This window comes from Lissotriton helveticus, chromosome 4_1, assembly GCF_964261635.1.
Source record: "Lissotriton helveticus chromosome 4_1, aLisHel1.1, whole genome shotgun sequence".
Classification (NCBI taxonomy): Eukaryota; Metazoa; Chordata; class Amphibia; order Caudata; family Salamandridae; genus Lissotriton; species Lissotriton helveticus.
The window spans coordinates 975575245-975603197 of NC_136063.1; the positions used below are offsets into that span (position 1 = coordinate 975575245).

At 42.3% G+C, this 27953-nt stretch overlaps 1 protein-coding gene across 2 annotated transcripts in view; it reads left to right on the forward strand.

The window, feature by feature from the left end:
* ANKH (ANKH inorganic pyrophosphate transport regulator) overlaps positions 1-27953 on the forward strand; it is a 563090-nt gene that overhangs the window by 393766 nt on the left and 141371 nt on the right. For both annotated transcript variants that reach the window (XM_078687590.1, XM_078687591.1), the window contains exons 5-6: positions 22102-22272; positions 22781-22915. In XM_078687590.1, coding sequence (XP_078543716.1) covers positions 22102-22272; positions 22781-22915 — 306 coding nt within the window. The remainder of the gene's footprint in view (positions 1-22101; positions 22273-22780; positions 22916-27953) is intronic.

Here is a 27953-nt window from a genome sequence, read left to right on the forward strand (position 1 = left end):
ACAAAGACATACAAAAAACCCACTGAATGCAATAGCTACCTTCCCTTCAACAGCCACCACCATATGGACATACCATATGGACAATTCTTAAGACTCAGAAGGAATGCAGTGAAACCAGCGATTTCGAGGTACAAGCAACAACTTCTTCCACATTAGCTACCCTAAAAAGGTTATCAGAAATGCAAGGAAGAGAGCTTGCAATAACCATTGTGAAGCACTCCTGGAAACCGTGCAAAAAACACAAGAAGACATCATGACCTGTGTCACGACATTAACTCCTGCAACCAACCAAGTCAAAAACATTATTCTTAAACACTGGAATATTATTAACAGTGGTGACCTCAAAGTAGAAAGGCCCAGGTTTGCCTTAAAAAAAACACAACCTCTGGGACATGCTGTTCTACACTCAGCCACAGAAAAGAACCATAACCAACCAGACCATTCAATGGGATCTTTCAACAGTTAAAAGTCACTACCCGTGTGGCAACTGCAGCGCATGTACTTCCACTAGCCACAATTAGGACCTCCGGATAGGCAATATTACTTGGACTCAACGACAACATATCAATTGCAACACAAAAATCTGTGTCTACCTTATCAGATGCCCTTGTAACATGTACTATTTAGGAATGACAACAGACAAGTTAAAGTCCGTATCAGTGAACACAAAAGTAGTATCCGCTGTGGCTGCAGCCCTACAAAAATGTGCAACCATTTCATTGAAAAAAATCACACTACTGACCAATGTGCATGGACCATCTTGGAAGCTAACGCCTCCTGGAGCACCATCGCTCTATTTCGGAAAGAACAGAGCTGGGTGTTCCGTCTATACTCCAATATCAATGGGCTTAATGATGAGATGCCTTGGGTAGAGCTGCAAAGCTAATCCAAATATACTGTACACACTATTAGTACCCTAGTTTGTCACTTACAGTTGTGACTAGCTCGGACCAGCCTCCTATCAGTATATACATTTCCACACACACCCTCTTTAGAGGAACCATCTTTCAATGATCCGTAATAACAACACCTTCCACACTCTTAGTCCAACCTTAGCGTTTGGCCTTTAACTCAGTTACTGTATATCTCTGTAAGATTTGACTCACTTATCCTCGAAGCCACTACTCATTCCACATGTACCAAGATCTTGTAGCTATTAGACTAGCTACACCCTTTACCGTAACTATTAACAGTGCCTACTACTTAGCAGGCAGTAAACATGATCCATTACAACATTGCAGCCCTTATGGCTCATTATTGCATAGTAGCTGTACATCACCCTTTATGTATAACCCAACCATAACTCCAAGAAATGCCGCCGTGTTTCTAGCCTCTCCCAGCCCATTAGCGGCAGGAATACACGTGACCATGCAGTAACGATCGGAGGTGCCCAGCCACGACCCCTCGCCACTCAGAGCACACAAGTACCTTGTTTCGGCAACAGAACACTTCACGAGCCGGTGAGAGGTGGAGTAGGTCAATGAACCTATAGTTCACGTCGTAACTGTAAGTACGGACCAACCACCGCGCCTGCATGATTGCACTTTGTTTATAGCTAACTAGCAATGAATAATACTTACTTTTTTTAACAGATTGCGATGGTGGTCACCTCTGCCGCTACTCATGGGATTATACACTCATAACGATTAGGTGACCTGTTACCTCTCTTACCATAATCGTCACAGTGTGATTCAAGAGGTTTTGCATCAATGGATACAACCCCCAAGCCTGATACAACACTTTTTAGATTACTACGGTCTTTCCTAACCATTTAAACCACTTAGCAAGCACATTGATCGCACTACGAAATGTATTGAGCGCCCTACATTTATGTACTCACTATGATTGCTTGGCATAGCAACCTTACCTCTCTTGATAACATGTTCAACTGTTTGTTTTTCCACCCCTTCCCCTGATAATTTTTACTTTCACGCTCAACTAGTATTACTGGATACTCTGTGGGTGTTTATATGACAATATAGCCGCAGGGGGACCTTTGCTTTACATTCAATTAACTAGTTGTACCTCTTTTCCATTTGTATTTGTCATTCTAGATAGGACCACTTCACAGGTTCATTGAGTGGTACTACGATATCCAACTAGACCCCCAAACAACCACCCCCCCCTTATTTCACTGCCTCTAGGTCCTGAAGAAGATCACATGATCTCCTCTTGAAATAAAAGCACAGCGCGAAACATGTCGACCCTATCCCCGTCTACAAAAGACTTTGCAGTTGTCTAGCTACCGAGGGCAATTACCACTCTCGAGCAGCACACAATCTTTTGTTTTTTTATTGATGACAGAGGTTTTTTTTAATTAAATGTTTTTGCCTCAACCCCTCCAGTGACCTTTTAACATCTACACTTCATGTACCTTTGCACGCAGACCCCACACACCATACAGGGCGATTCCTAAAAGGATCTCTGATAAAGTGACCCATCAGGAGACCCGTAGGGCATTGCAGCGCCAGCCCAACGAGGAGCACCATCCCATGTTGAAGCATGACATCCTTCGGGTGTGTGAGGGCATCAAGTAAAGGTCCTTCTGACCTTCCCATAGGAACGACTATCCTACATTCTCTCTTGTCTTACTTCCTTCTTAGGAACTGTGACTCTCTGTAGAGACAACAAATTGATTACAGCCACAGCAATTCAAAGACTGAGAATTAGAAATGGGTGTTCCTTAAAGAAATTCCAGTTCTCTCTCCTAAACATGAATAAGTTCTAAAATCATCTAATCAAGGTTCTAGGTTTATAAAAAGGATGGTTTCTAAAGTGGGGTCTCCAGGAAATTCGGAAATTTGAGAGGGTGTCAACATAGTGAAGACTCCAGTAGAAGCCTTCCAGAATTGGAATAAGTGTGTAGCATTAAGCTTCACCCATGCAGGAATAAAGGAAGCAGAGAGGTCAGTACCTCTCAAACGCTGAGGAAATCTGATCTAACTCCTAAAAGTGCATGCATTAATTAAAACAACAGAGACGTCATCAACCGTCATATCTTCTCCCACCCCTCCAAGAACCAATCATTTTAACCCTTGTAAAGAACTCCCATGCGCTTCTTGTGAGGCTTTGCATTTTACTCTCACCCTTACACACAAATTCACTTTGTCTGGGGCTCTGATTTACTGGCCGCCAAGTCATGGTGGGAATTGGTGTGCCACCATCCCCGACTTATTGGCCCCGTATATTCTGACATTTTCTAACTTCGCTGCTCGTAGATTTGAATATCCATTTGGTAGCCCCCAAGGGTAGTCAGGGAATCACTCTTATGGAGGTTATAGGTGTCCTGAATCTAGCCTCTGTAACTCGCTTCCTACTCATGAGGCCGGCCACCTTTTGAGCCTATTTTTTACAACATGAAGAATCTGTGTACAGAGGCTCCAATACTGTTACTCTGGTCAGATCATCTAGCAATACATTTTGCTATTAGTATCCTGGCTAGTCCTTTAACAGAGCTGAACAAGTGAACAATTAAGTCCAGGCATTGGTCTAACCTGAATGTTTCTGCCCTGAATTTGCATCTTTGGAGCACCAAACCTGCTCTAGAACAAAGAGTTGATCATAATCAGGGGCTGATAGATAGTTGAATCACTGACATTTTGGAGGTTATTCTACCAGACTCACCTTTTTACTCAGCTAGATCCCACCCCCTGGCTCTCTGGTTTAATGAAATGTGTCGGCTAGAAAGCAAAAAGTTGTAAAAGCCTGGAAATACTCTGGAGGAAGTCTTATCACAAGGAGTCCAACAATAAGTAAAGAATACCGATAAAAAGCTATAACAGCACATGCTTTATTCTACTTGGACAAAATAGTTAATGCTCATAACTGTCTTAAGATGCTCTTCAATGTGGTACGTGAACTCCAGCTCCTTCGCTTTCTCAAACACAGTGCGAGGAGCTTGCCATGTTTTTCATCTAAAAGGTGGCAGATCTCTATCTGCTTTTGTCTAAGGACCTTAAGGGTAAAATACAATCTCTTGACTCGGCTGTTGTTCGTCGCATGATAAGTTACACACAACAAGAGCATAAAGACAGCACACTTGTGGGATCCTGCACTATTGCAGGTGGTGTTGACTCCTCTGTACAGGAGGGTTATGTCCCACAGAGCGGGTAGCATGCCATGGTTCTTCCGCGCTTAAAAAAACCTAACCTTGATCCAACTAATTGGTTGAATTTTCAAGAAACATGTGAACACATTGCTTACACCTAAACGGAGGCCCAAAACCTTGTACATCCTTCACAGTCCGGTTTTAGTGCCGGACACATTTGGTGAACCTGCCCTCCTGGAAGTTACTGATCATTTCGAACGACTCCTGTTTGGGGTGGAATGCAGTGTTTATTTGATTAGATCTTAGCACTGCCTTTTATACTACATCTCATTCCATCTGTCTCGAAAGACTGGCAACATTGAGTCTCAAGGGTACAGCCATGGCCTGGTTAACATCTTATTTAAAGGAACGTACATGTGAGGTCTTTTTGGCTAATGTCAGATCTGAGATGTGGGCTGTAACCTCTAAAGTCCCTCAGGGCTCAGTGTTAAGCAGCCGCGGTCCGTGCAGGTGGGGCGGTGGGGCCGCGTTGGGGGGGATATTAAGGGATGATGCAGAGGGGAAATTAATTATTTATTTAATTTTCTCTCTGCATCGGCTCTAGAAATCACTCCCGCACCTGGGCCCTTGGCCTCACCGATGTTACCTGCACGGACCGCAGCTGGTGTTAAGCCCATTGTTATTCAATAGCTACATCTGCCCTTTGGCTGACGTAGTGGAGATTTCGGTTTGACTCTTTTTTCTAATGTGGATGACACCCCAAATTATTTTTTCTCTGTCATCTTCACAGGATCATGGACTGTCTGATCTTAACCTGGGCTTTAGTCGAGCCACCACTTGGATGAACACCAATTCTCTCAAGCTCTATGCTGATAAGACAGAGGCCATGGCCCTGAGAAAGAACCCCCACACTGGGGTCACTAACATTGGCAAGGAAATTTAGGGACTCTCCCTGATCTTCCTCCCTAGGTTAAGAACTTGGGCTTTGTCTTGGATAAGAATCTTTCCATGAAGCCTCAGGTGGTGAAGGTTACCTCCACCTCTGTTGCTGTGCTTAAGTGGATGGAAAAGATCATCTGGATGAGTCTCCAAACAGCCCAGAGGACAGTGATCCAGGCTGTGATCTTATCTAGACTGGACTATGGTAAAATCTTTTACCTGGGAATAGATTAGGCATCCATTCTACATCTTCAGACGATCCAAAACTCAGCTGCAAGACTTTTGTTTCGACTCAAGAAGCATGCTTCAATTTCTCATCTCTTTCAAGAGCTTCATTGGCTTACAGTTACCAAACATATTCATTTCAAGGCTCCGTGCTATATGTTCGAGGCCGAAGATAGGGTAAGCCCACACTACATTCAGGATCTGCTGGTACCTTATCTGCCTACACGTTTGCTGAGATCTTTGAACCAGGCCTTAAGTACCGTGTCTAGGCTTTGTTTAGCCCATATGGGAGGGCGTTCTATTGCAGTCTTGGGTCTGAAACTGTGGAACTCCCTTCCTAAGACCCTAAGAAATTGCTCTTCTCTTCTTGCATTCCATATAGGGCAGAACACCTGGCTGTTTCAAGCTGCAAATCTGGTTTCACTCTCTTTTCTTAGCACTGAGAACTCCTTTTTTGGTAGCTGTGCGCTTTATAAAATCACAAATAATAATAATAATCATTTAATTCCTCATGTTATGCACATGCAACATTACCAGGCTTTTCCATCCCATAGAACTTGGACAGTTACTACAATATTGAACATCCTTCCGTTCCTGATATGCGATGAATAGGAAGCTTCATCTGCTCATTAGGCCTTCATGTTTGTTGCCAAGATTTCTCTTAACAGACTTTACTATCAAGAAGCTAATACAAACAACAATTCTCCTTTCTCTAGCCAATAAAACCTTGAGAATGAACTGGGGTCACTAACATTGGCAAGGAAATTTAGGGACTCTCCCTGATCTTCCTCCCTAGGTTAAGAACTTGGGCTTTGTCTTGGATAAGAATCTTTCCATGAAGCCTCAGGTGGTGAAGGTTACCTCCACCTCTGTTGCTGTGCTTAAGTGGATGGAAAAGATCATCTGGATGAGTCTCCAAACAGCCCAGAGGACAGTGATCCAGGCTGTGATCTTATCTAGACTGGACTATGGTAAAATCTTTTACCTGGGAATAGATTAGGCATCCATTCTACATCTTCAGACGATCCAAAACTCAGCTGCAAGACTTTTGTTTCGACTCAAGAAGCATGCTTCAATTTCTCATCTCTTTCAAGAGCTTCATTGGCTTACAGTTACCAAACATATTCATTTCAAGGCTCCGTGCTATATGTTCGAGGCCGAAGATAGGGTAAGCCCACACTACATTCAGGATCTGCTGGTACCTTATCTGCCTACACGTTTGCTGAGATCTTTGAACCAGGCCTTAAGTACCGTGTCTAGGCTTTGTTTAGCCCATATGGGAGGGCGTTCTATTGCAGTCTTGGGTCTGAAACTGTGGAACTCCCTTCCTAAGACCCTAAGAAATTGCTCTTCTCTTCTTGCATTCCATATAGGGCAGAACACCTGGCTGTTTCAAGCTGCAAATCTGGTTTCACTCTCTTTTCTTAGCACTGAGAACTCCTTTTTTGGTAGCTGTGCGCTTTATAAAATCACAAATAATAATAATAATCATTTAATTCCTCATGTTATGCACATGCAACATTACCAGGCTTTTCCATCCCATAGAACTTGGACAGTTACTACAATATTGAACATCCTTCCGTTCCTGATATGCGATGAATAGGAAGCTTCATCTGCTCATTAGGCCTTCATGTTTGTTGCCAAGATTTCTCTTAACAGACTTTACTATCAAGAAGCTAATACAAACAACAATTCTCCTTTCTCTAGCCAATAAAACCTTGAGAATGAACCTGCAAAAGAAAGAACACGCTAACCAAGCAAAGTTCATTTCAGAAGCACGGCCTTTAGTCAGGCTAACAGAATACATGTTTACGGATGTATGACATTACAACGCATGCTTTTACCACGCATGCCTTTACATCGCAGTTTTTACAAAGCATGCTGTTACAACGCATAGCGCTAAGGGGTGCTGGATAGTGAATAGTTTAATTTACTATTCCAACTCCAGTCCCCATGGATAGTAGGGAAGGTGTTGGATAGTAAATTAAATCTATTCCCTATCCTAGAGCGCCCCCCAGCGCAATGCGTTGTAATGACATGCGTTGTAATAGTTGCGTCGTAAAGGCACTGCGTGGTAAAAGTTGCGTTGTAAAGGATGTTCCCTCATCTTTACATATGCAATTATAGTGAAGTGTAAGTGTAAATAAAAAATACATGAATCATGTTAAACTGAACGTTAGTGCACACGTTTATAAATCTTTAATTTCTACAGTGAATACATTTCAGTAATGCATTTAATCGTGTCACACACATTAATATTATTAAGGCACACAGTAAATACAATGTCAGTGCATATATATAATTGCACTTCTGTGACGTGGAAGGTTTGAACCTAAATTATGCTGCTTTACCTCAGACACCCTGACCTCATCTGCAGAGTTCCGCAAGGATCCTCCCTGAGCCTGACCCTCTTCAACACATACATGATTCCTCTAGCCAGAATCCTCCGTTCCGCCCTATGCCAATGACACACAATTCATTCTCGCCCTTACGGACCAAAACGGTGAGTACCTAGATTAAGTTCAATGCCTGCATGACTGAAATCACCCACTGGATGAAGACCAACTGTCTAAAGCTGAGCACCGACAAGACCGAAATTGTGATCTTCAGAATGAGCACATTACTATGGGAATCCGTCTGTTGGCCAACAGAGCTAGTACGGACACCCACCCCCACCATCCAAGCCAAGAACCTCGGAATCATCATCGGCAGCAAACTCGACATGACCACCCAAGTCAATGCCGTCACTGCCTCATGCTTTCATAACCTGAAGATGCTGAGAAAGATTTTCAAATAGCTCTCAATCAGCACCCGGAACAATGCCACTCATGCCATGGTCACAAGCATACTGGACTTTGAGAGCACTCTCTAATCAGGGTTCAACAAAAAAACTCACCAGAAGGCTGCAGACCATTCAGACCTCAGTGGCCAAAATCACTCTCATCCTCCCATGCCTTGCTCACATCACACCACACCTGAAGGAGCTCCACTGGCTCCCCATTCACAAACACAATTCAAACCCTTCCCCCACACTTCCACTACACTACATAGCACTAGCCCAGCATACTTCAAAAATCACATCTGTTTTCACAAACCTTCCAGACACCTCTGCTCACCTGGACTCCTACTTGCACAAATCCCACACATATGGAAAAACAGATTTGGCCATTGATCCTTGTCCTGCCTCTCTCCTAAAGCATGGAATGATCTGCCTCTATTCATAAGAGCCTTCTCCTCACGTCTTCAAATCCGCAAGAAACTGAGAACCTTGCCCTAGGTGTACCTAGACCCAAACCTGCTCATCTCCAAGATACCCTCCCTAGCGACAGTGCGCTTTACAAATCTGCATACCATAACATAACAGTGAAATATGCAGGTCATTTACAGACATTGAGAAGTGAACCTGGAGAACAGAACAAAAGGAAAGCAGTTGATTAGTGGAGCAGCCACTTGAAGTCACTGAAAGGAAGTAAAACACAAATCATACAGTCTGAACTTGGTCATTATGACAACACTTAGGGTATGTTATGAATGTTAGGAATGCAGAGCATGTGAATCTACGGCACTAAACACTGCAAACAGATGGATAAGGGGTAAGTAACATTTTCTTTTCCTCATTTTTGTCAGCATGTGCTTCTCTTTAAAGAGCACATGTTGATAAGTTGATTGAAAGAGCTTGTTCTTCAGTCCCTTGTCAGAGACGGCCTACCTTCCCAACACCTATTCCCCCTTTGTTCTGCTGTATGAGAGCAATTCAAAAAGACTTACTGACAGCCACACCTAGTCATGTGGCCTACTGCACAGGTTGCAGGCACCTAATGGTTAAGGACAAGAAAATACCCACTTTTTAAAAGTAGTATTTTCAGAATTGTGACTTAGAGTCCTAATTTACCATTAAAGAGTATTTTAAATTACAATTGTTTATACACCAAACTCGATATTCGTATCTACTCCCAATTGAAAGTTATCACTAATTAAATGCTGTAAGGCAGTGTTTCCCAAACTGTGGTCCGCGGACCCCCAGGGGTCCCTGACACATTCCCAGGGGGTCCGCAGGCAGCAGTTTTAAAAGCACTGCAAAGTATTTTGTTTAATTTGCAGTTTTCAAAGAACAATAAAAGTGTTGAGATAACGCCAGTGATTAATGTCCCTGCTGGAGAGAGATGAGAGTTTTGTCTGGTGGCAGCTTTGACTTATCCAATGTAGCACAGAGGGTTAATATGCCTACTGCAAGGAAGTGTACCATGAATTTTAAGAAAAAGTATTTTAAGTGCATAGGTCAGTGGGTTACTGCTTTTGTCACAGGGATTCTTTTGTTACTCTGCAGTTCATAAGTGACAGTCGTAATCTAGCAAATAGACCTATAAACTGTCATCAAAGAGCTGCTTGCAAACTGTAAGGTACAAGTTAGTAACTTATGTTTTTTCCCAGTCTTTCATTATCCTGATGCTGCTAAAAAGGTTTATTTGGGTGGAAATACATTTTTATTGTTAAAGTCAATGCTAACCACTGTGTTATTTTCTGAATCCTGGGTTTGTGCTTCTCCAGAACAAGCACTCTTTAAAAATGCCTACCAGTATGAATGACGTGAATTCTACACCTAGTAGTCCCCTTTGCCTTATGTAACAGTTTCTATACACTTATTTACATGTATGATTCACTGTCTCTATATGTGTGTGATGTAAAGTGCTCTGACATCCTACAATGGTACGAGAGATGCTATAAAAAATGAAAGAGCGGGTCTATGGAGAGATGAGAAGCACAGTGGAGGGTGATAGTGGGGGAATCATTGAAGAACCCCCAGAAAGATTGTCGTATTCTGGTGCATAATCAGGTCTTCATTTACTATTCTTTAAAAGCTACTACAATTCAATATATAATGATATGTGTTGTAGACTGCACTATTGTTTCCTAAATTCATTGGGGGAAAAGCCACCCAAAGTCCCCTTTGTAGTGGTCAGGCTCACTCACTGCACTCAGTGTGCACCGAATGGGGACTGGTCTGAAATCATTTGCCAGGGCTGTTTTGGGTTTCCAGTCTGGCCCTGGCAGGAGCAGGAGCCTCGTACTGCGAAATAAAGCTAACCATTGAAAAGTTAGTCACGGAGACGCAGCACCAACCTTCCCATTAACTTTTTTTGTTTTCTTGCTAATTCTTTCAATATAAAATACAACAGAAGTGGCGAAGAGTGTCGCTAGCCTCCTTGGCTTAACAACACACTCCGGCACTTCAGAAACGCAGGGCTGCACCATATTTACAAGAATATGGTGCAGCCCTGCATTTCCCCTGCGCTGGCGCTACACTTAACAGGGGAAGGTTGTTTATGTACAGGAAGATCCCCCTTCCTGCACATAAACAGTCTTGAAGTGTCGTTTTGTCACTTCTATGTGTGCTGCTTAATGCAGCACACATGAAAGTTATAAAATGGCATTTAAAAAAAAAAAAGATTGTTGAGGTTCAGGAATGGTCACCTTCCTGACGATAAACAATCCAAGGCGTTTTGCAAAAACGAGTAGAAATGAAGCATTTCTCCTTGTTTCGCCAAGTTGAGACCTGGTTGTCCCTGGTCTTAATTTTGGCGCTGCCTCCCATTTACGCTGCCCTTGTAAATAGGGGGCAGCGTCAAAATCAATGGGTGTTGCAGGGGAAACGCCCACCGCAACACCCACTGCCCACCCCTTTAACACTAAGCATTGGGTGAAAGGGGGTCTTATTTACAAGGCAGCGTTAAGCCACGTTAAGTGGCTTAACGCTGCCTTGTAAATAAGGCGAAGCCCCTATCGCCACGGGAACGTTGCAAAAAGTGATTTTCCATGGTGATAGGGGCTTCTAAATATTCCCCTAAAATCATTAGTAATTCGAGTATTTGTTTTGTGTGCAGACGTGTGTTCATTTTTTTTCGAATTACTGTTTTCATTTTTGAAATTTAAATCCTACAAATTGCTTGGGGGTCCCCGGCTTCCAGTGGTGACTCAATGGGGGTCCTCAAGAGTCAAAAGTTTGGGAACCACTGCTGTAAGTCACCTGGTGTTATCCAATGGGAGAGGTAGGACTACTTGCAGAAGTAAAAAACGAGTTTAAGAGTTTTTCACTATCAGGACATGTAAAAGATAAAAGTACATGTTTAAGTTTTTAGATGTGCTGCACCCTGCCTGATGGACTGTGTAGGGCAGACCTTAGGGGTGACTTATATGAATTGAAAAGGAAGGATTTTGCCTGGCAAAATGTATATTTGCCAGGTTGGAACTGTAGTTTAAAACTGCACACACATAGGTTGCAAAGCCAGGCTTGAGACATGTTGAATTGTAATTGTTGATTGTAAATATAGGACTCCAGTCGAGCCACTAGATCAAACATAGGGAGCAGACATGTTTTGTATTTTGAAGTATCTGTTTTCCCCCTGCCTGTCTGCCCTATATCACTACTTACAGGGGCCCCTCTCTCTCATTGACCATGTTGAAAAAGTCTACTGAAGTGGGTGGCACAATTTGTGATGAAGGCCCACCAGTAACATTTAATTTACAGGCCCTTGGTACATGTAGAACCACTTTACTAGGGACTTGCAAGTAAATTAAATGTGCCAATTAGGTGTAAGCCAATATCACCATGTTTAAAGGAGAGAGCACAAGCACTTTTGCGCTGTTCATCAGTGGTATAGTGTGCAAACTCCGAAAAGCCAACAAAACGGGTAAAAAAAACGGGTGGGTGAAGGCTCAAGTTTGTGGACGACCCTGCATGAAGGGCCAAGTCTAACAACCTTTTATGTTTTCTTGTAGGAATATTGATCTGTTGCCATTGACTGGCTTGTGTGTAGTGCACAGCATCATAAAAGTAGTTCTCCTTGGGACAGGCTGTCAGTGAAGCACCTTTGGAACAGGGTAGTTATGGTCTCATAGGTTTACATGTATAAGTTGTCTTGTCATTGTTTTCTGGATTCAATGAAAGCATTTCAAATGTGAGACTGATATCCCATGATGTAGACTATTTGCATAATCCAGTCATGATATATAATGATATAGCAAGAGAAGCACTTGCTTTGATCTTCTATGTGAATGTCGAATGAAGGAAATATATGCAATAGCACACACATGATGTGAAATGTAGATTTTATTACTTGGTTAACTTGAGGATTCATAGAGAGAGCTGAGTCCATCGTTATTCCTAATTTTCCTATTTCTGTAGACGTTGGTGGGCCTCCCAATTCTTCTGATAGATGCATCTTCCTGCAGAATCCTTCCCTTAACCGCATGCGTGCGGGCGGAATTCCGCTCGTACGCTGAGATTTTGTAAAGCGCATGTTACGTGACGAGCTGGGCTCGTCATGAGCGTGCGAGGAGGCTACCTCATGACGAGCCCAGCTCGTCATCAGCGTCGAAGGGGCTAACAATATCCTCCCAGGAAATAGACTGGTGCAGCAAATTTGTTCCCCAGCAGTAACTCTCCTGTGCTGGTGGGTGGAGACAGCAGAGAAATATCTCACCAAGTGCCGGGGTACACCTTACATTCATCATATTCTCCCACTGTGCAAAGTGACCAGTGCTCTAGATAATCAATCCAGCCATGACTGCGAGTAGGTCAAAATAGTTTGTGATATTTACTACACCTAGTAAATACTGTTAGTCTTGGGTGAGTTATTACTAGTTACCATAATTATCTCCTATTTTGTGCTTTTGAGGCCAAATGGAAAATAACTCGTCAAACTTGTTTTTTACACAAACCTGTCCCACGTGTTACATTTTGGCAGGCTTAGCCTGCAGAAATGTGTTACTGGGAAAATGCAGAAGAGTGGTATTTACTGCAAAACTTGTGTTAGACCTGTCAGCCTTAGGTTATTCTTCCCCTAAACGTGTTGCCTGCTTACCTCCACTTTTTGCTGATACTTTTTATTGGCCTTAGTGAGTGCTCTGAGCCCTTTACCACTGCTGACCAGTGCTAAAGTGCATGTGCTTCTCCCCTAAACATGGTAACATTGTTTTATCCACAATTGGCACATTTAATTTACCTGTAAGTCACTACATGTGCACAGGACCTGTAAATTAAATGCTAATAGCAGATGCGGCACTGATTGCGCAACCCACACAACTAGCACTTTAAACATTCCCCAGGCTTCCCACTGCAGAGACAGTGAGAGCAATGTACACTGCAATGTTGACTTAGCATTTAAAATCCCTTGTCAAGCCTTAAACTCCTCTTTTTTCCACATACGTCACCCCCAGGGTAGGATCTAGGTAGCCCATAGGGCAGGGTGATGTGTATGTAAAATGTAGAACATGCACTTTTAAGTTGCGCATGTCCTAGTAGTGAAAAAAACATACTTTTTTTTTTTACTCCTGTGAGGCCTACTCCTCTCATACATTAACATTGGGAATTCCTTATTACACTTATAAGCTGTAATTCCTGATTGAGAAGAACTTCAATGGCATAACTGAGTATAAGGACAGGGAGTCTGGCCCCACCAAATCAGACACTTCTGGACCTGTAAATAAACTCTGCCAGGAGGATGGACTGCTGTGCTGCTTCAAGGACTGTCACTCTGCTGGACTGCTGCTCTGGAAGAACTGATTTTCCGCTATGCTGCCACCTACTGTGAAAGAAGTGGACTCTGCTTAAACTCAGAGTGATCTCCAAGGACCTGTTGGCTTGCCTCATGTTTCTGAGACTCAGGGACATCAAAGTTGTACCAGTTGCTGCTGTGCCTGGTCCATTGAAGTGGATCAAGGTGCTTGCTCCAGTCGAACTGACGCATCTTCTGTATGCCGGAAGCAAAACTGACGCATCGTTGTAGTTGAAGGAGCAGAATCAGCGCATCAAACTCAGAACCGCCGCAGTGCCCCGAAACTATTCCTTCGGAACCAACAAATCTCTATATCAACGCTGAGCCCCTCCAGCGTGGATTAACCCATCCCATTGATTTTGTAACGCCACACTTGGAACCAGCGATTTGCTCAATGGAGCAGACGCATTATCACAGTTGCGTGGAGAAATCCGGTGCAACACTCCAACTGCATGGGGCTCATCGGCACATCTCATGCTGTAACAAGGATTAAGGTACTTTTGCTCTTTGGGGCCCTGCGTGGGACCTGTAGCCCGCCTGCTTTCCATTGTGGGCGGCCCGAACTCTTGACTTTGTTCCAGTCCATCGTGCTCAATTAACCATTTGAGCACTATTTTCTTCTAAACTCTATTGTACATTTAATCTTCAATAATTCATATCTCGACTTATACTGGTTGCATTTTTGCCTTTTTTCTTGTTTTATTTATAAAATCATAAACTATTTTTATAAAGTGTGTGGAGTATTTTTGTGATGCTTCACTGTGTTACTGTGTGAAACGTGCAACCTTCCAGAGGGTGTATATCTCACTTACCCTGACTAGGATTGTGACTCCTGCTTGGACAGGGTGCATACTTCTGCAAACCAGAAACCCAATTTCTAACAACTCGGAATTCCTCAATTCTTGCACAAACCTCCAATTCCTGTATTTCCTCTTATTTTGTAGGACTTTGGTATAGCTCTGAAGTGTTTATTTTCTACCAAGGTCTCAGCTTCCTATTGTAGTGTCCACTCCCAGGCTGGAATTCGAATTGAAACAGATGTCCTATTGTTACCCACTCCAAACTATAATGGTAGGATCATAGAATAAGAAGCCTACGTTGTCATAAACATTTCGTGTGTCTAAGGTCATCAAAGTTGGACCCTTTGTGTAAGCGAAGCACTTTCGCTATGATTTCTCAATTTCAGAATATGCAGTGTCTTAACTACACATCGTATACCTTGATAATGATGTATACTTTTTACATATCTGCTAATCAGTGCTAATTTGTAGAAATCATAAGTGTAGGGGACACTGAGTTTACTCGGGAGCATGCCACCGGCGCTGCTCAATGGCAGGTTTGTGGAATACTGCGACTGCCTAGTCTTACTCTTAATTCCACGTCATGCCTCTTTCTTTCATCACCCTTCACTTCGTGCCTCCTTATCTCACTCATGCAGATTATTTTCATCCCTACGACTGTCAGAGCAACTGTAAGCCCCTGCACGAATTAAGCACTGCATCTATTTCTACATGTTTTACTTTTCATCCTTTGGAAATTGAGTGTTGCTTTCTGGTCGGCCCTTCTGTTGATGCTTAATTAAGTGTATCACACATCTAAAACAATGCTGTTTTTATACCGTTTGACAGGATAATGCACATAAAGTAAGATAATTCACAAAGCTGCAGGAATTCCTAAACTGTTGGCTTTCATTGCCATGTAACCCCAGGAATGAGAGATTAACCGTTAGTACTGTAAAATCTGGAGGCCTTTGTCACTATCAGTTGGAAACGAACTCCAGTCAATACGTTTTCCATGCTGGTTCCAGCACCAGCAAACACTGCCTCAAATTAAGCTCTGGTTTCAATCACTCTATTTTTTGGTCGAAGAACCTAAGTTTACCAAAGGCTCACATTTTGCATAGGTACAAGGGTGTCTGTGTTTCCTGGAATTACGCCATAAAATACATTGGGAGCTGTAGTTTGTCAGGAGTATTTCTCAAAGACTACTTCAAAACCGGCGATCTGAACTCAAAAAGCTATTGTGTGGTTGCTGTAGCATAATTCAATTCCAGCCATTTTCAAGAGAGTTTTCTACTATCACCCTAGATCAGCCAGCAATCATGAACCATTTCAACATCTCTGTTACATCCAACATGGAAGACATTCAGACCGTTCTCAGTCACTCAAGTAGATTTGATGCTTTCATTTTAATCACAGTCAGCCCATTTATAGGACTCTTCACTATCCATAATGAGTATCACCTACCCTTTAAGGAATGTCCTTATCATTGTCACATGGGGACTGATGATCTGCATCATCACTCCCAGTTCCAGATGTATGCAGATTAGACACCCAGATCCACATTCAACTAGAGAGGGGAACAGAGAGTCAGGATGACATGCCTGCGAATCTAAATCATATCTGCTTTTCAGTGACAAATAATTTCCCTGTCCTGAATGGTGCCAAGACACAGGCCCTTGTGGTTGGAGATCTAAACAGTAGCAGCATGTCTTTACGGCTTGCCTACTTGGAGGAATTAGGTGTCTCCCTGAAACACACTGTCAAACTTTTGGGCATCTTGTTCTACTCCAACTGTTCCTTTGCCCTCACAATGATATTTTTAAGGGTAGTGTTTTTACTCAGCATGCTTAGAAAGGTGCTCCCACTCATTTAATCCACCCGATGATCAGTATTGGCCTGTTCGATCTTTCGCAACATGTTCTACATGGGCCTCCCTAAAAGGAGCAACAGAAACATCAGGAAATTTAGAGTCATATAGGCACACGCTGTCCGAATTTAAAAACCACTCATTACATATGTATTGCACTGAAAATAACTCCATGGGCTCCATATGGAACAAAGTTTGCACTTTATATTTCTCTGCTCCATCCACAGTGTATGTAGGTGGGATACACCAAGATATTTTTAGATCATTCAGCACCACATTGCAAGCCCTAGAAACAGAGGTCTATTTGGACCTGGTTGATCAGTCATGCTAGTGCTGAGATAAACCCATAATTGTGATATGAGTTGTATGCTCTTTCTCAAGGGAGTATTACCAACCCTCCCTCACGGGTTCAAGCAGGACAGACTGGGACCTTCCATGGCCCGTCCCTCTGTTCCCACCAAACGAAATGCACTGCGCTCTTTGTCTCCATTCTCCAGTTTCCCAAAACAGGTGTCACCCTGAGAACAACCATGACTTCCTCTCCTGATACCAGAGCCCTATGTTTGTAATGTCTTCTCAGCACATTAGTGCTCTTACATTGCCACATGCAGTGGGATTTATGGGATTTGTAATTTAAACTGGATCAGCAGCAGTTTCGTTGGGAGTTTGAAATACTCAGTCCACGCGATCAATTTTAGCACAAGATTTGATCCACATGATCAATATTAGCACAAGATTTGATCCACATGATCAATATTAGCACAAGATTTGATCTCATACCGCTTACCTGATGCATTGATGGCATCAGTGTATGAAAAAAGATAATTTGTGATGAATAGCATGGGCATAAAAAGGGAGCGCAAGCAATGTAACATACCAAAACTAGTAAATGTTTGTTAGGGGAACTTATGGTTCTATTTGACGGTTTGCAATGTCTAATATTTAAAAGGAAATGAAATGGAAATGGAAAGGACCTCGTGGTTATGATCTAAAACATAAAACCACTGGAATTAGCCAGTTGTGATGACTTATTTAATCATAACCCTCTAATGAGCTGTTTATGATCTCACTTATGACACTTATGTAAGAAAAAGTCGTGAGCATTACTTACCCTTGCCGATGGCCATAAACTAAGACATAGCTAGGTGCTAAATAGTAACTATTGCCTTATGCTGCACCCTAGAAAAGAATTCAACATGAAAATTGCTGTGTATACATGGAGAAAATGCACTGTTCTAACGTTTCAAGTGTAAAATATGAGACTATAAAATAAAATTAGTTACATTTTTTATGCAAAAGTGGAAAAACAGTGAAAGTCACCTTGTTCTATTTTTATTTTTAAAATGTTATTCATAGTCAGTGTTTTTTCTTATGACTGATTTTACTCATCTACGATAATTTGCAAGCATTAGACATGTTTCATATGTATCCATGATTATTTTCTTCCATTTTTGCTTTGGTGCAAGTCTTTTTGTCACAGGGATAGAAGCAAAATCAATTTCACAAGCTGCAAAATTGTAAAAATGAATTGCCCCTATTTTATATTACACAGTCATAAAGCATGTGTGGTATTGCTCCTAGTTTGATGAGGTTTTTTATACCGTGATACAAAAGTAACAAAATATACATGCTGTAGTTTGTAATTTGATTTAAATTTGTGGTGATAAATCGGACCATTATTAGTTGTTTCCCTGGTACCCACTGAGGTACAAGAAGCATAAACAATATTAGTATTTTTTTTAGATCACAGTGATTTTCAATATAGTCATTAAAACAAGACAGTTTGACTTGCAATACATTCTACACATATATTTTTGTATATAAAAAAGGGGATTTCACTTGTGGACATATGCATGTATCACACTGTTTATGCGATTTACAAATCACCAACACTCTCAAAGTGCACAAATAAATCACTACATTATTGAAAATAGACAGATTTCAAAAGTGTGTCATAGTTGGTGTGGATATGGCCTACGACTGAGCGTGAATAACACAAATGCTACAATTAGTAAATAGAGCCATCTTTTTATATTAGTAGATTATGGCCCTGTCACAAAACTAATGTCAAGACATCCAATTTGTCAGCCCAAAGAGTCTAAGGGCCTTATTACTAGTTTGGTGGTCCTTCTGTCAGTCCTCCAATGCCAAGCCGACAAGAAGATCGACAAGCCTGTCGAGCATCCACCAGATTACAACTGTAATCCATGATGGCAGGCAGTGCTGCAGGGGTCTCACGGTGGAGCTGTATAAGGCTTATAGTTGAACCTGAACTGCAGACGCCACACGTTCCTGCACAACATGTGCCCCCCCCGCATGCATCACCGGCCCAGGAGCGGCAGTGGGCCCTGTTAGTCCCTATTAGTTGCCTCTTCACCACCATTTTCATGGCAGGCTCACCGCCATGAAAGGGGCAGTGGACAGGCAACTCATAATATGCACAGCGGTGCCGCAGCGGCACTACCAGCATATTGCTGCGCCCTCCGCTACGTGAAAGTCATGGGATCCTGGATTCCAAGCAGATGCAGCGGTCCTGTGGTGGTTGACTGCCACATTCTGAATACTGCAGGCAGACCCGCAGTGGTGGCAGTGGTCAGACCGCCACTGCGAGTGCGGCCGTACTCGTAATAAGGCCCTAAGTATTATGCCAAAGGAAGGTCTATGATGGGAACCGTACAATTTTAGCACCTCCTGCATAAAGTTGACATTTCAACCCTTTGATGTCAATCAATGGGTCATCATACGGACAGGAGGAAGTTTAATAGTGTCACTGAGAGCATTACAAATTTAAAAGGAACAGTGTGCTTCCAGAGCCGGCACAGGCTTACCAACCTCACCCAACAAGAGACACTAATATAACAATTGGCTTGGCTGCATGTCTTGAGCATATCGAATGTGGAAATTGCATTTAGATACACTAATATTGCCAACACTTTCTCACATGAAAGCAAGGCATTTACATTGAATTTTATTCCAAAAGCGAAACACAGAATGTGATGAACAGAATTCTGTGTCTCTGCATAGGTCAGAGCTACCAAACACAAAATGTAAAAACACATAAAAATTACATCTTGCATTGCTGTAGCAGTCTTAGATGTAGAATTCCAAATGTCACTTTAGTATAACATTACAATGAGAAATGTCACACTTAGGATGACTTCAGAATGCACGTTATGTTATTGAATTAATTGTAAGACCCCAAGAGGTGGTCATTTGGCAGCAATCTTAAATTGCAAAGAATGCATTTGAAATCCAAAAACCTAACTTTACAAGCTCTTAACGGTGTCGACAAGGTGACCAAATACTTTAATGATTTCTCTAGTAAACATAGAAGACCAATGTGGACTCTAGTTTGCTTATCTTTGGTCAATATATTTAGCTATCAAATGATTATCTGTTTTTTTTTACTGAAAAATGTAGTAGCATAAACTATGCATGCAGATGCAGATGCCCATAGTTTAATAGTTTGTTGCCATTGTTAGGAAAGGGGGGGGGGGGGTCTCTCATGACTCATGGCCAAACCAATATACCTGACTTTCAGATTTCTATGTACTGGGAATAGCAATTGTTTATGAATTTTTTTCTAACCACGTGATACATAATTAGGCATGCCTTCAAAGACAATTTGTGTGGGATCTTAGCAGAAATATTTCCGTATTTAAGGCTGCATCCTCGCATGTTCAATGTTAGTTTCCTAGGTATGATATCTGGGCCATTGTAGCAGTGTGTATCATGAAACATGATGGTGGGTTGGATGTTCTATGGGGTTCAGGTGGACCAGGCCAGTAAGCTCCATGTGTGGATAGGCGGGTGGGCCGGGCCCGGCCAGATGGGATATGGCTCAGTTGAGGAGATGAGTTAGACATCTGCCATGGTGTCCCCAGTTGCACTGTTAGACCCCTACAGCAGCTAGAACAGTAGATGAAGCACTCTGCAATTGCCAGAAAGGGCTGCAAAAACTACCATTCATTTTATTTTTAAGTACAGATAGTCAACCAAACTGTGTAGCTCCATACGGTTTTAAAAATGTGCTGAATCGTGAACCGCCAGGTTATGAACTTCGCAAACCCCTACATATTATACCATTGTCCACTTGGTATTGCTCTTAATGTGATAACCTTCTGGAACTGTTATTACGCTTTGTAGGTGTCAAGCACATTATCTAGATATCATTTCAAGTACAAAGTGAGTGAAAACAACCGTGCTATGCTGAGCCCATAATTAATTTAGCTGGAAATTAAAGAGTTACTAATTAAAGCATTGGAATGTTGAGTTCTCCATTGAGGACAACTGAGTGCTCCGGCATCTAATGGCTGGTAGAAGCCCGGGGCAGCAACAATGCCAATGTTTTTTCACAGTTGTTGCTGTGAACAAAGGCCTCACGGAGTCCGAGGGGATTTCAACCCCTTCGGAATCCATGACGCCTTTGTTTTACACATTAGAACATTCTGCTTTCAACGGGCGGAATATTCTAATAGCCTTAGAGGCCCCCGTAGTGTGCTCTACCGGCCATTAAAGGCCCGCTCCTTTGTTAAAGACCCTCGCCTTCGGCTCGGACCTTTAATATTGGAGCGGGCCTTTAATGGCTTGTAGAGCACACTACGTCAGACAGTAAGGCAATATTAACTTTTGACTTTGTACTTTTAAAAACCTGTTGTAGAAGCTTTAGCACAAGGTTCTGCAATGAGTAGCTCAGGAGTCAATGGTAGCTCTCTATCTACCTGTAAGTAGCTCAACTATGTGCAGCCGACTTAGTAAATAAAAACCTTTTGTTTGGATGAATTAGGTATGTTCTCATAACTGAAAAGGATGTATTTTAAAAGTGAAATATGTATATTTTCAGAAATGATAAGCTGATGTTTTGAGAAAAAATATATTTAAGGCTGTTAGTTAAATGCTAATTTATGCTGTGGTGGGGATCCTTATTACTGAAGTAGTTGACTGGGGGTTTGCGTGTATTAATTATATTTAATGTAGAGGTTCTCAAAATAAAAATTGATAACGATTTTTCATTCCATTATTACTACTGACCTTCCTTGATGCACTAAAGTGGCCAGTGCTAGTAATCCTGCATGCAATGGCACGTATTAAATATTGTCTCAAGTGGCCAGGGATGTAGCACTGATAATTTATGTTAATACTCAGGATGATTTTAATTGAACATACCTAGCTCTTATTACAAAAAGTGTTGGAAATCCCTGATTTAGTTGCACTTGAGATATCAACTTTACAGTATAATTTTGATTTTAATTGAACATGCGTAGCTCTTAATATGAAAAAGGTTGCGATCCCTGCTTTAGTTGAAACTTGAGTTATCAACTTTATTGTATAAATGTGATTTTAATCGAACATACGTAACTCTTATTATAAAAAAGGTTGAGATCCCTGCTTTAGATGGACTTGAGTTATAAATTTTGAAGTATAAATTTAATTTTAATTAAACATACCTGGCTCTTGTTATGAAAAAGGTTGAGATCCCTGCTTTAGTTGTACTTCAGTTATCAACCCTACTGTATAAATTAGATTTTAATTGAACATACGTAGCTCTTATTATAAAAAGGTTGAGATCCCTGCTTTAGTTGTACTTGAATTATCAGATTTACTGTATAAATTTGCTGCAGATTGGTGCGACTGCTTCTAAGATTCTTCTGCTTCACGTCCTTTTTTTCTCGCATTGCTTTTCAGGTGGTGTTTGTGGCCATCCTGCTTCACAGTCACCTCGAATGTGTGGAGCCTCTTCTTATCCCTATCCTGTCCTTGTACATGGGGGCACTCGTGCGGTGCACCACATTGTGTCTAGGCTACTACAAGAATATTCATGACCTCATCCCTGACCACAGCGGGCCTGAAATGGGGGTACGTGTTATTCTGATTCATGGGTGAGAGAACCAAAAGACATTTGCTGAAACTCTGCAAACAAGAAACTAATCAGAAAATTGACCAGAATATCCTTTCCAACCTGTAGTATGTGTGCTAATATAATGGACTGAGTTGCATAAAATTATAATTATTGTTATTTCTACAAGAGCATATTGAGATCTAAGTCAATCTGACTGGCCATTAACGGAAGCAAGCTGAGCTGGAAAAAAAAATCCTTGTAGCCATGAGCTGTACCATACGTTGAGCGCGTGTGATGTAAAAATGTCCATCACCACATTATTTGCTTGATGTTCTGCTGGTGGTTAGATCAGAGTGGCATGCTAGTTTCACAGTGAAATATCTACATTTCTGCTCTGTAAGAATTGTCTTTTATACCTTGATTGATTGATTGGCATGTGAAAGGTGAACCGTCAGTTACCAAGTGCAAAGTGTCTTGCTCTATTTGTCACAGTTTGAAACCAATGTGTGTCTCTTTACTGTGCAGGGAGATGCTACAATCAAGAAGATGCTGAGTTTCTGGTGGCCTCTGGCGTTAATCTTAGCAACGCAGCGGATCAGTCGGCCGATTGTAAACCTTTTTGTCTCCCGGGACCTGGGCGGCAGCAGTGCAGCCACAGAGGTGTGTATGGGTCTCCAGGATTCAAGGTATAGGAAGAAAGAGCTTCCCTGTGTACTAGATGAAACATCGGATACTATGCAGTTATGTTATGTTATGTTATGTTATATCTGTCTTGTATAGCGCACGGCTACTCAAAGAGTGTCCCGGCGCTTTAATGCACACCTGTATCACAACACAACAGAAAGAAAAAGCAGAAAAAAGAGGAGAGAAATCCGAACTATCCCAAAAAAACTAATATCTAGGAGGTAAAAAGCCAGGTTTTAAGACCCTTCCTGAACATCAGTAAATTAGGAGTGATGCGCAAAGTCACTGGCAAAGAGTTCCAGAGCTGCGGAGCCAACAGTCTGAAAGATCGGCCTCCTATGCGTGCCCTTTTAATACGAGGAACCGCGGCCAGGAACAAAGATCCGGACCTCAAGGGTCTTGAGGGGTGGTAAAAAACTACCCTTTTTTGTAGGTATTTTGCTCCTGAAGCATAAAGGGCTTTATGAGCCAAAGTTAGGGCTTTAAAAATTATCGGCTTCCGGATGGGGAGCCAATGAAGTGACTGCAGGAGACCCGAGGTTCTAGCACGGCCTGATAATCCAAAAATGGCCCGTGCTGCCGAATTCTGGACCACCTGCAGCCGTTGTAGCAGATACTCCGGCAGGCCGAGATACAGAATGTTAGAATAATCCATTCTCGAACCGATTATAGCCTGCACCGTTATTTATTTATTTATTTATTTTAAAAATTTATAAAGCGCAGCGTATACCCGTGGGTGTCTTGGCGCTATAACTTTGCTGAAGATCCCAGATTGGACATGTATCTACCTTAAAAAGTATTGTCCTGAGCAGTTTATTGGTCAAATAACCAGGTTTTTACCAATTTTCTAAATTGAAGTAGCGAGGGTGCCAATTTTATTTCCTTTGGAAGCGTGTTCCAAAGTTTGGCAGCAGCGTTGGTAAAGCTTCTATCGCCCCATGTCACCGTCCTAGTGCGTGGCACTACCAGTAGATGTCTCTGTTCGGAGCGTAAGGATCTTTTTGGTAAATAGTAGCAAAGTTTCTGTTTGAGAAATGCTGGTCCAAGACCCTTCAGGGCTTTATAGGTGAGACACAAGGTCTTGAATCTAATGCGATTTCTCACTGTTAACCAGTGGTAGTTCCTTATAGCTTGCCTGGTGGACTGAAACTTAGGAATGCCAGCTAGTAGCCTTGCGGCAGCATTTTGTATAAGCTGCAGTTTGGCCACCACCCGTGCCTGGGCATTTACAAATAGTCCATTACAGTAATCAAGTGATGAGAGTACTAAGGAACTCACCACTGTTTTCCCAGTACTCTCAGGAAGATAGGGCAGGATTTTTCTAATGATCTTAAGCTTGTAGAAGGCAGACGACGCAACCTGGTTGGCGTTATCTTCCTGTGATCTTCCGATAGTATGGGAAGAAACTTGCGAAGCATCCGGAGCAAACCGAAACAGGTGCCGGTAAGACCGATTATCTGGGATCGCAGTGTCAGGTCATTATCGATCTTAATCCCCAGGTTCTTGGCCACCAGGGATGAACCTGCAGGTGGGAACATGTTCTCCGGCCACCATTCCCTCCACTCTGGGTCCGAACTGCACCCGAAGTAAGAGTTATAAATGATACTGAAGGGAACCTGGACTCATTTTACAAGCTGAATTTGTTCTACATTAAGCAGTTGCTAATCTTCTGGAAAGTATACATTCTAAAATGAAACATTTAAATTATATAGTTTTTGGGGTAACACAATTGTCTGTTTTGATTTCACATTGCGATTATTTTATACACTGGATCATGAAAAGTCGGAAACAAATAGACCATATAGACAATGCAAAGAGAATTTTTTGATAATGTTAGTGCCATGTTGTGTTAATAGATTTTAACTCCTTTCAGAGAGGTAAATGATCTTTCGTTTTACGCAGTGTGGTATGGGAGTGAGTTCCACATTTTACCAGCAGTAACAGAAATGTCCGCTTTCTAAGCGTTCCTGCTTAAACCCAGGGACCACCAATAAAGAGGATACTCTGGATCTTAAATTTCTGCTGGAGGAGTAATGGGAAAATTTCCGCTTGAAACAGCTAGAATGATTTGAAGCTGATCCTCTTCGCAACTAGCAGTCAGTGTAAGAAGTCCAGTGCGACAGATGGAGATGCATAATGATGCTGACCCAACACCGACTGGGCTGCGGCATTCTGCCAATGTTGAAGCCTTGTCAAGAGTCCGGTAGGGAAGCCCAGACAGAGAGCAGTGCAGTAGTCCATCCAACTCAAAATGGTCATCTGAACCATCAGCAGATGCACAGAAAATGAGAGCTGTGGCAACAGTACTCAAAGCAGAAAAAAGCAGGTGGCGCAGTAGTGATAAACATGATTGGAAATGGAAAGGCTTGAATCCAGCAAAAAGCCATGGTTCTGTATCACCTCAGAAGGGTGGGGGCATTAGTCCAAGATGGAGGCCAAAAATATGGGGGAAATGGGTTAACAATCCTGTTGTTGGTTAGCCACATTATCTCCGTTTTCTCTGCATTTTTATTTGAAATCATTTTACCTTAGCCAGATGGTTATTGTCATCGTGCAAAGATGGAAAGTATCAAGGGGTATCGCGTCCATGGCCATAGAAATAACCAACTAGTTATCACCAGTGTAATTTATCAGTTTATGCCAAACGATCTTTTCAGTTTGGCCAATGGACACATATCAACATTGAGTGGGGATGAGTGCAAACCCATGAGGGACCCCTGATTTACCACCTTCAATTCTGATTGAAAGGGTGTCAGAAAGTTAGTCTGGAATTTGCCCTTAAAATAGGATTTACACTATTGCAACACAGACCCACAGATCACCAATTCTGCCAGTCTAGCCAGATTGATGGAAGGTGAGACCGTAATGAATACAGCGGATAGATCTAATAGCACCAGGGCCACAGACTGCCCTCTATCTGCCGACATCCTAAGGTCATCAAGGACCAGCACCAGAGAGGTTTCCATTCTGTGTCTCGGACAAAACCCAGACTGGATGGAATCTAAAAGCCAATGTTGCACTTGGAAATCTGAAATACGTCTGTTGACATGCTTCTCTAGAATTTTTATCGGAAAAGGCAGCAATGAAGTTGGCCCAAAGCTGGAAGGAACAGCGAGAATTGGCATTGCGCTTTTCCAGCAGATGGACAATAATGGCCTTTTTCCGCACATCTGGCTCATGAGTGTGCAACAAAGACCTATTGCACACATTCAAGAGTGGTTATGATAATTCCGGAAACTCCCTGGGAGAAATAGGATCCAAGGGAGAGCCAGAGGTGACAGAGCTGTCAATTACATTGATCAGCTAAACTGAGAACTATTCCAGGTAACCCAGACTGAGGAGAGTCTGGGTTGCCTTGCGAGCTAACTTCTCAAAAGTGTTGATTTGTATTTTTGCTGTAGATGGCACAGTGATCTGAATCACTATAGATACTTTGGATAATCAGGAAAACAACAACACAACAAAAAAAGATACATTACTGAACAGTAATTTACTGAGAGAAAGCCCCAAAAGAGACAGAGTCTACTGAGCTAGACCAAATTAATTTAAGTGGTTTGCTTTTCCTCAGTCAGTGCTTCAACACAGGGTCATAAATCTTGGGGTCATCATAAGGACAGGGGTCAATAAGTTAGCATCCGTAGGGCAGTTTAAGAACACCTGTCAGACTCCACAGTCTAGTGCCCCAGTATGCAAGACACCTGATTTATTGGAAAATATTCTTACCCGATAAGCAATGGTCAATAACCTGGACAGTATGGAAACAATGGTGAGATCCTTAATGAGAAATTGCTGCTTTTTTCAGAAAATTGGCTGCAGGTTTATGTTTCTGTCCACAAATAAAGTCCCAAGTTAAGTGATGGGATTATGCTATTATTAGCAACCATTCTCCTAATTAATCTTTTTTTCATATTACTGTCACTAATTAATACTCCTAACATATAGAATTATAGATGGATTTTTCACCGCAGGGTTCTGAGTGACATAATAGGCATTTCTATCAGTGCTCAATTTGAGATGGTGGTTTCTGATGCTCTGAATCAGCACTTAACTGTCAACATCTGCACTTATGACAGCTTCCAAATGGTTGTAGCAAACAAATGATGGACAGAATGCTGACAATGCAAACATTCTTCCCCAGTCAAAATATCTGGGTTAAATCCATCGTTCTTTTGCCCTCTAAGCCACCCCAGTTTGGACCCAGCCATATGCAAATCAGTCTTGACTCTGTGCCCCATGGAAACAGTCCAGACCAAACTGCCAGGCCAGTTCCTCCCTGGACTGGAAACAAGCATACTGAGACCGGTTTCAGGGTATGTCACCATTCTTCAGCTAGCTAGCTTGAATCCAGTGGCACAGTGAGCAAGGGACTCACCTCTGGGCATACCCATCCCACTTAGGGCGAAAAGTGTTACAGCAAACAAATGATGGACAGAATACTGAAAATGCCAACATTCTCCCCCAGTGAAAAGACCTGGGTTAAATCTATCGTTCTTGTGTTCACTAGGCCACCCCAGTTTGGACCCAGCCATATGAAAATCAGTCTTAACCCTGTGCCCCATGGGAACAGTCCAGACCGAACTGCCAGGCCAGGTCCTCACTGGACCGGAAACAAGCATCCTTGGACCGGCATCAGGGTATGTCACCCTTCTTCAGCTAGGCTAGCTTGAATCCAGTGGCACAGTGAGCAAGGGACTGGGGCTGGATCCAAACTGGAATGGCAAGGTGAGCAAAAACATGATGGATTTAGGCCCATATCTCTGTACTGGGGTGAATGTATGACATTGTTCTGCATTCTGTCCATCAATTCTACATTTTGCATTTGTCTTCCCAAGTGGGACGGGTATGCCCAGACGTGGATCCTGTGCTGTCCATGCCACTGGAGTTAAGCTATCCTGGCTGATGAGGGCTGAAAGCCCAAAACCGGTCCTAAGATACTTGTTTCCAGTCCAGGGAGGACCTGGCCTGGCAGTTCGGGCTGGACTGTTCCCATTGGGCGCAGGGTCAAGACTGATTT